The sequence below is a fragment of the Bidens hawaiensis genome, unplaced genomic scaffold (genome assembly GCF_021521415.1).
Source record: "Bidens hawaiensis isolate Kalapana, Puna unplaced genomic scaffold, B.hawaiensis_p1.1 tig00016188_1, whole genome shotgun sequence".
Classification (NCBI taxonomy): domain Eukaryota; kingdom Viridiplantae; phylum Streptophyta; class Magnoliopsida; order Asterales; family Asteraceae; genus Bidens; species Bidens hawaiensis.
In genome coordinates, this window is record NW_027492472.1 from 112,255 (window position 1) to 122,341 (window position 10,087).

The window sequence follows — 10,087 nt, forward strand, 5'->3', positions numbered from 1 at the left end:
ATTTATAATAAGCCTATTCTTGAAATGCCTGTATTGTGTGTTGGTTATTACACCGAGTCGATTTTGAGTAATCTAATTGCGTATGAGGACGCATATAATAAAGCTGACAAGAAGTATATTACATCGTATGTTCATGCAATGAGCATGCTAGTGAATACCCGAGAAGATGTTTCTATTCTAAAAGCATCAAACATCCTTGTTAACTTTGGATATTTCAGTGGTGATGAAGTCGTCGACATGATCAAGAGAATCGATAGATCAAGTGTTGTTGAGTCCGTGTATGAAGAACAATGGGAAAAACTGAACAAGTATCGCAGTAGCTGGATTGGTAGATTTGGACTGTAAGTTTTGTCTTCTTTTCTTTTGTTGTTCGCTTTTAATTTAATATGATTTTGGTTTATTTTGAAGTAAACTAATACTCTCAATCTCACTAGTAATCTTAATTTTAAGTAAAACTTAAAAGTTGCATAGAAATCATCCTATATGGTTTTGTCACATACGTATTTGCTTGTGTGTGCAAACAAAGGAGGAAATCTGTAAAGGGTTTTTGTTACATGTTTTTAAGTTTATCAGACTTGCACTTGCACTAACTGGTTGTTTTTGTTTTACATTTTCAGGTGAATGATTGTCTCGTTTTTATGATTTCATCCCGGTTTGTTGCATATTTTGGTCTTGTAGATCCTAACAATAGTTGATTGTTATAAGCTATGCACTATTATAGTTTCTTTTTTGTTTACAAAAGTTATTTACGATATTTTAATTTCACGATTTTTTTAAGATGATAAGCTGTGATAAAAAAACTTGATGCGCGTTTCAGTTTTAGTTGCTTCATCTTTTACCACCACAACTTTTTAGTGATGTTATGTATTTTTCAAGCAATGTTTTTGGCATTTGTGAGGCAGTGTGTTCTTATAATGACATTTATATGAAACAATGTTACTTAATATTCAAAGTTCTTTTCGTTTTAGTGAAAGAGTTTACTATGGTTGAATTTGAATTCTTTTGAATAATATGAATGTTGGGAATTACCGAGTCGACTTATGGCTATGCGTGGAGCGACTTGGGATACAAGAAACCGGTTATCTTGGCGTGCAAGTAATCAGGTTATTTATGGATACTTATTTTATGGAAAATCTATTTCAGGTTTAGATGGAGATAATTATCGTGTTGATTTTATTCTGTTCTAAATATATTCTAACGCGTTTAGGTTAGTATATATATACCGTGTTTAAAGGGTAAGGACATTGTATCAAGTTTTTGAGTCAGATTTCTTGATCAATAAAGTTTGGGTGTTAGCCAAATATAGTGTTCTTTGTTCCCGTTCATCTGTTTACCATAATGAAGCATGATAAGCAGAAGAAACAAATCCATAAATTCAATTAAGTTACGGATTAATTTTGGGTAGACTTAGAAATTGCATAAACAAACTTATGTTAGCGGTTAGCCTAAAGGGATGTGACATGGTGTCATCTTTCATTAAGGTTTATTAAGAACATACTTCCTAATTCCTATGGTAAATGAAATGTTCCATTTTTTTTTTCTAAAATACCAATTTGTTTCTAAAGTATACATATACATATGCACTTTGGAGCTTAGATTGTAACTGGGTATCAATTTGTTTTCATGTATACCCGATTACCCGAAACATGTATACCTGTTTTACCGAACCATCCCAGTAAACATTTTTATTATATTTTATTCTTAGTAATTGATTAATATATTGATTCAACTTAACGGGTAAAGTTAAAATACAAATGACAACAAAAATGAGAAGGGTGAGAAGGAATCATGTCCATTGACTGAGATTAATTTAATAAATAAAAATTGATGGAAAGAGCATGAAGGTAATAACCCACCTTTCTTGACTTTCTGTCTCCACATGCAAGTCACATGTCAATTCTTTCATCATTTTAAAATGCCCATAACTTTTTCATACGACATTATTTTTTTTAAAACACCATAATACTAAGCGTTTTTTTATCTTTAATATGAGTATCATATTGTTATATAAAAATAAAAAAAAATTGATGGGTTTTTTTAATTGTGTTTTTTGTTGTTCATTGTGTAATATGTTGTTTCCTTGTGTTTTTACGTTTCAAATCATTGTGTTATATATATTCACCATTGTGTCTTACTTTTAGGTCATTGTGTTATACGTATTCACCATTGTGTCTTACGTTTTAGGTCATTGTGTTATACGTATTCACCATTGTGTTTTACGTTTCAAGTTATTGTGTAACATGTATTAATCATTGTGTTTCATGTATTAGATAATTTGTTGTTATTTTAACATATTATTATTACAGAACAGTATTATTAGTATTTAAAAAAATATAATGAAGACACAATGACGAAAAAAGACACAATGATAAGCGAAAAGACACAATGGTGTGCGAAAAGACACAATGACGAAAAAAGAAACAATGATAAGAGAAAAGGCACAATGGTGTGCGGAAAGACACAATGGCGAAAAAAGACACAATGGTGTGCAAAAAAGACACAATGGTGTGCGAAAAGACACATTGACGAAAAAAGACACAATGATAAGCGAAAAGACACAATGGTGTCAATGACGAAAAAAGACACAATGATAAACGAAAAGACACAATGGTGTTCGAAAAGACACAATGATAAGCGAAAAGACACAATGGTGTGCGAAAAGACACAATGACGTCATTTTTGTTTTAAATTTTATATAACAAAAATCATACTCATATTAAAGATAAAAAAACGCTTGTTATTATTATGATTTTTTTTAAAAAAAAATGTCATACGAAAAAGTTATAGACGTTCTAAAATGATGGGGGTATTAACATGTGTCTTGCATGTAGAGAGAAAATGTGTATAATTACCTCTATACCCTTTTTCTTTTGGTCCCCACTTGACACATGTCAATTATTTATGGCTTCTCACACTTCTCATTTTTGTTACCCTTTGTAGAATAACTTGACTCTCAACTTATATATGTAAGTGAAAAGTTAAAAAAGGCTATGCATAATAAAGCATTCTTAATTTCATAAATTTTTGGTACTTAATCCCGTGTAGTGCACGGGTTTATAACTTAGTTACAAATAAAAAATAAAAAGCACTTACAGTTCAACCCATGTCGGTCCTCTATGACTGATTCAAGTTCAAAAAATGCAACCTATTTCGATTTTCGACGTATCATCTACAACCTATGTTTTAACACCTCCCAATCTTGTTAAACCCGCTTGTTTCACCACCTTGAAGACCTCTTAACAATGTGTAACCATATTTAAGGCATTTTTCCTTGTGAGCCAACCTTGCAAATAGTGTGGTCAACCTTGCAGAAAACCGCGAGGCTTGAATGCTTGATCCTTGCATACACGGACTCTACACCTGGTCTATCGATTTTCTTGATCATTTCGACAACTAGTTCATTTAAAGATAAAAAGCTAACAAGGACGCGTGATTCTTTTATAATAGCAACATCTTCATAGGTATTTATTAGCATGCTCATTACATGAGCATACGATGTAATATACTTCTTGTCAGCTTTAATATATGCGTCCTCGTATGCAATTAGATTACTCAAAACCGACTCGGTGTGATTATCAACGCAGAATATGGGCATTTCAAGAGTAGGCTTATTAATCCAAGACCCAAAATAAGGTAACTTAACTTCCATGCTCATCACCCGTTTTGTATCGTTATTAGGTTTAAAGATCAACCCTTCCCTGCCTAGAACTGCAGCTGATTCGATTCTTGAACTTGTGGGAAGGAGATGGTCATGTAATGTAACAACGGTAATGCTATCATCAACTTCAGGCATGTAACATTGGTGCACAAGGGCAAGTATATGCTCGGGATTCATCGTAGTAATACTCTTGATCTCTATATCTGCACGAACGAAGTTGTGCGTATACAGAATTGGCCAGAAAAGTTCAACAAGGGACGCGTCTGGCATAAATTTCAATACGGTGCATTGAAATATGCCATCAAGAACAAAGAACGGGATTTGATTCTCACCAACAACAAATCACGCATTATTGTTTTGTGTATGTTCAAACTCCTTCGATGTTCCCCGAGCATGAACATGAACTCGAGTATGTAAATAGCATCCATAAACCGACAGGATCAGCATCATTCATGGAATCTAAAGGGTTCGGGTTCCTTGCACACGCGTAGCATTCCCTGATTTTGATCAATGAAGCATTCACCTTACGCATACAGGAGTCCACTATATCCTCTTTTGGGGCATCGATGCGACTCAACAGACTATGCAAATTAGCCTTTTCCACCCTGCAGCTTCTTGCACACACTCGTGTTTTACATGCAGCGGTCCAATAGCGATGACCTTAGGTGTGAAAGGAACTTGGGCTCTGATGATATATCCAACTAGGTACCGAGAAACACAATGGAGAATATTTCATAGTATCACGAGGACTAGGTAATTGATGGTAAACGATGAACATAAACCCAACGGCCTAAACGCGATCCAGAAATCCTATCAGAAAGCTTGTAATGTAAAATTAAATTTAATCTCGAGGTTATGAGGAATGTGCAGCCCAGTTGAATTGCATTATTATGATGTCTATCTAGTAATTCAATAAACGGTACGGCGGTTTGTTAATTAAGCTAAATCGTATCTTCAAGATCGTATTTTCCTAACTAATTATGACAGTGAAGATCGAAATACATGTAATAACAACCCACCAGAATCAAATTTGATTATAGAACGAAGATTGAGGCTCCAGTTATACTAACGGGTCATGGGTTATGGGTTTAAATATGAGTTGGGTTTGGATCCTGCATTTAGGTTATAATATAAACTTTATTCAAGTTTTCATATTGGTCATTGTAGTTTGAAGGTGGAAATATATTAGGGTAAAAACTTAGTTTAGGGTTATATTTGTCATAAATTGAATGTTTTATATAAATAATTAAATATAGTATTATAACAACTAATTTAACTTGATAAATGTGGTATTTTATTTGATAAAATAACCCGAACATAAAAAATGGGTCAAGTATAATATATGGAAAATCCGAGTTCTTACAACAAATCTTTGGCTATTTAGATTAATTATAAAGCAAACCACCACACGTCTACATTTTAATTACAAGAGTCCAATTTAAAAGAATTAAGTCCTAAGTCCAGGCTATGTTCATGTAACTTTATGTCTTACTAATAATTACAAGAGTCCAATTTAAAAGAATTAAGTCCTAAGTCCAGGCTATGTTCATGTAACTTTATGTCTTACTAATCATAGTAATATATTTGATTAAATATAATAGTGTGAGTGTAACTTTTCATTTTTTTCATTCACGACGTAACTGCATTCAACATAAACTTAGACTGGAATATCCAGAAAGAACATTAAAGCCAAACTGCTGTCAAAATAATCCAGAAAGAATGTTAAGCAAAAATACTGTCATAATAACCCAGAAAAAACATTAACCAAAACTGTTGTCTAAGTTAAGCAAAAGTTGCGTCAAAATAATCCAGAAAGAATGTTAAGCAAAACTTGAATTTGGTGAGAACCATTTAGTTCTTCTTATCAGCTTTTGCTGTGAAGGCCGTCTGCACTACACCCAAAACGAATGAGCCAACTCCAACAAAAAACAACACAACTAAATTGAAATAGCGCTTTAAACAGACCATCCAGATCCACGCGACCCAAGATGTGTTGGTGTACTTTTCTAATTCGAGAATTTGCTTTTCATAAAATGTTGGCACTATGGAGAAGTTTGCCAACGCAGCTTTGAATACATCGACGACTTTTTAGTCTGATTCAAGATTGGTCTAAAGGGTTCATGTCGGGCCAGACTAGCCGACCCTTTGAACAGTCCTAATTAATAAAATCACTGTAGTTGTTAAAAACTAATGTTTTATTTTTTGTTGATATTTGACAGTTGCCATGACGAAACCAATCCCCCAGCCCACTCTAGTGGGGGATCCATCCCAGGTTCTCAAAGACATTGAAGCAGTTCAGAAGAAATACTTGAAAAAAGATCGGGCAAGCTTTGTAGACCACCGTTTAATCCAAATCAGCAAGTTACCGAATGGACTTAGAAGGTTGAAAGAAAATACATTCACCCCTTTGATCGTCTCTATTGGTCCCATTCACAGTGAGAATCCCAAACTGCCGACTTTTCATAATTATAAAAGAGATACATTGGCTGCTTTGGTTGGTGGTTACAGTTCACTAAATTCATGTTATGAGGAGGCTAGACAATTTATTAAAAATATCAAGAATTTATATCTTCCCCCCAAAGAGTATACTGATGCAGAATTATTGGTCATGGTGGTTGATGATGATCATTATTAGGTTTAAGATTCCTGGTTCGTTATTTTTGGAAATCAAATCCATCGTAATTATATGAACAAATATTGATAATAGAAATACAATTGGAAGGCGATCGAATCCTAAAATAATCCATTTAATACAATTGGTTAATTTCATTGAACCCTAACCGACTTTGTGCTAATAAACATGAATGATGATATATAATAGCCATGTATATTAGAATGCACAAATATAAATCCAGAAAATCAACGTACAACATATTACTTTGTACTCCTTTAGAATCCACAAATCACTAATGCTATATCAAACATAGTTTATTGAAATTTTGTAACCTGCATTAATGGTTGTTTTATGATTTGTTAACCTGTAATGGTAATACACACAAGGCTGCATAATATATACGCCACTTTGCTGCATAAACTATCTTTCTGACACTTGATCATATATGTTAAAGTTAATGCAAAATCATGTTACAATTACGGATGCAACTCTTGGTCATATTATTGCTGCAATTAACATGAATATTGTGGGTATTCAACAAATCATGTTACAACATAGAATTAACTAGCCAGTTTATGTAAATAACCAGTTTATGTGGGTATTCAACTCGATAATAAGCGCATAAGATCAAATATGAGAATACCTACATGTGAACTCGATTAAATATTATACTTACTATCAAATAGTCTGATCATAAAACAATCAACAACCTTATTACCAAAATAACATACCAGCAAATTCTTGAGTTCAATACTAACAGTATATGATCAACTGACCAATAACAGTTTATGTAAATAAATAAAACCAATTAAACAATGAACAGTTTATGTGAATAAATAACCAGTTGTTAACAGTTTTAATGATTAATAACAACTTACGATTGCCATTCAAAAAAAACAATAATAATAAGAACTTACAGGTGATGGTCGATGGTGATTGGCAATTCTAATGAACATCGAAGATTGATAAGGCTGGTAATGGTAATACTAATAATTTTAAGATGATAGATATAGTATTTATAAAGATGATGATCATTATTAGGTTTAAGATTCCTGGTTCGTTATTTTTGAAAATCAAATCCATCGTAATTATATTAACAAATATTGATAATAGAAATACAATTGGAAGGTGATCGAATCCTAAAATAATCCTATATGCAAGTTTTAAAAAGTGTTATTTAGGATTAACGTTTAGGAAGAAGAATTATCCCGAAACTTGGTTAATTCCATTTAATACGTAAACATCAAACACCCTTGACTTAATAATAATTATAACCAGGGCCGTCTCCGAGAATTTAAATGCCTAGGCCGAGCTGAAATGAAAAGGCCCGTAGGCTCTAACGAGTAACGAAATAAAATGACCCGTAGGCCCATTATCTCAAATGGGTTATGGGTAAAAAAAGATTGCGCCTACTATCTAATAAAAGGATTAAGATTTGTACCTATTTTATTAAAATATATATATATATATATATATATATATATATATATATTTTATTCCCCCAAAAAATATGTGCCTCGGTCGGTCGCCCGGGTTGCCCAACCCAAGAGCTGGCACTGATTATAACTGACATGCTTAAAAGAAATATAATATGAAATAATATCGTAACAATACTCCCAAGTGAGCCTATTTTTTTCCCTAAAAAAGTAGGCCCTTTAACTCAAGCCTCAACCACAATCATCGTGTTCAAGGTTTTCATTTGCTTCGACATGAATAAGGGTGGCAATCTTGACCAAAACTATTTCAAATGGGTCGATTTGGGTTGTTATAAAAATTAAATGGGTTGGTTTTGTCAGAGAATTTAACTAAATGGGTCAAAATAGGTCATATGAAATTTCATCTTGTGTTTCTCAAGTTAAAATGGGTCGCTAAATTCAAAGAAATTGGTTGATGTTGGTTAGTGTTCTAAGGAAACGTGGCAAGTTTCAGATCGGAAAACGTTTTCGCACTAGAAAGGTTTCGGCACAAAACGGGTTCAGACTGGAATAGGTTCGGTTCAGGTTTTAAGCCAACACGAGTTTTCACATTGGACGGGTAGGGTTTTGGTTTCTTTTGGTCGATTACAGACTCGATATTGGTTTTTTGTTTCGTTTTTTTTCATTTCGTTTTTGTTCGGTTTCAATTTTTTTAGTTTCGTTTTGATTGATTTATTCTATTTCGATTGATTTAGTTCGGTTTTGGCTTTTTGTTTCATTTTCGTTGATTCTTTCGGTTTTGGTTCGATTTCACGGTGGTTTTTTTAATTTTATGGAACGAGGGCAACGGGGAAACATTTTAGTTTTTTTATACCCTTTTTGTTTATGATTTATATTTTAAGTTATAAATTTTATTATTATTATTTTTGAATATTTTATTGAACATTTTGATCTTAATAGAATATACCTTTGAAAAAAATTCAAAAAACTAATAAAAAAAATCATAACTCAATATATAAATAAAAAACAAAATCTAAAAGGCTAAAATGTTTTCGCCGTTATCCTCATTCAACAACAAACAAAAAATGATGTTGATCTTACCGTTATCATGTTTATGGATGCTTGTTACATACTCGAGTTTATGCTTATGCTCAGGGAACGTGGAAGGAGTTTGAAGATACACAAAACAATAATGCGTGATTTGTTGTTGGTGAGAATCAAATCCCGTTCTTTGTTCTTGATGACATATTTCAATGCACCGTATTGAAATTTATGCCAGACGCGTCCCTTGTTGAACTTTTCTGGCCAATTCTGTATACGCACAACTTCGTTCGTGCAGATATAGAGATCAAGAGTATTACTACGATGAATCCCGAGCATATACTTGCCCTTGTGCACCAATGTTACATGCCTGAAGTTGATGATAGCATTACCGTTGTTACATCACATGACCATCTCCTTCCCACAAGTTCAAGAATCGAATCAGATGCAGTTCTAGGCAGGGAAGGGTTGATCTTTAAACCTAATAACGATACGAAATGGGTGATGAGCATGGAAGTGAAGTTACCTTATTTTGGGTCTTGGATTAATAAGCCTACTCTTGAAATGCCTGTATTCTGCGTTAATAGTTACACCGAGTCGGTTTTGAGTAATCTAATTGCATACGAGGACGCATATATTAAAGCTGACAAGAAGTATATTACATCGTATGCTCATGTAATGAGCATGCTAATAAATACCTATGAAGATGTTGCTATTATAAAAGAATCACGCGTCCTTGTTAGCTTTCTATCTTTAAATGAACTAGTTGTCGAAATGATCAAGAAAATCGATAGATCAGGTGTAGAGTCCGTGTATGAAGAACAATGGAAAAACCTGAACAACTATCGTAGTAGCTGGATGGGTGTATTTGGACTGTAAGTTTTATCTTCTTTTCTTTTGTTGTTCGCTTTTAATTTAATATGATTTTGGTTTATTTTGAAGTAAACTAATACTCTCAATCTCACTAGTAATCTTAATTTTAAGTAAAACTTAAAAGTTGCATAGAAATCATCTTATATGGTTTTGTCACATATGCGTTTGCCTGTGTGTGCAAACAAAGGAGGAAATCAGTAAAGGGTTTTTGTTACATGTTTTTAAGTTTATCAGACTTGCACTTGACTAACTATAGTTGTTTTTGTTTTACATTTTCAGGTGAATGATTGTCTCGTTTTCATCCCGGTTTGTTGAGTATTTGGATGGATGTTTACTTACTGAAGAAGCGTGGATCGACTCACTGGTAGACGATCTACTTTCCTCGGGTGTGATTATGCTATTTCACCGATGGTTCTCTGGGATCTGGGTTCTTCCACCTACAAAATGAACAACACCGTCAACTTACCCCTCAGAAAGGGACAGAGG

The 10,087-nt window shown here is 33.3% G+C and overlaps 1 protein-coding gene across 1 annotated transcript; it reads left to right on the forward strand.

The window, feature by feature from the left end:
• The first annotated feature begins 9,052 nt into the window (after positions 1-9,052).
• Positions 9,053-9,884, forward strand: LOC143550774 (uncharacterized). The gene is made up of 2 exons (XM_077041367.1): positions 9,053-9,603; positions 9,881-9,884. The coding sequence occupies exons 1-2, from the start codon at positions 9,053-9,055 to the stop codon at positions 9,882-9,884; spliced, it is 555 nt and encodes a 184-aa protein (XP_076897482.1).
• The last annotated feature ends 203 nt before the right edge of the window (positions 9,885-10,087 follow it).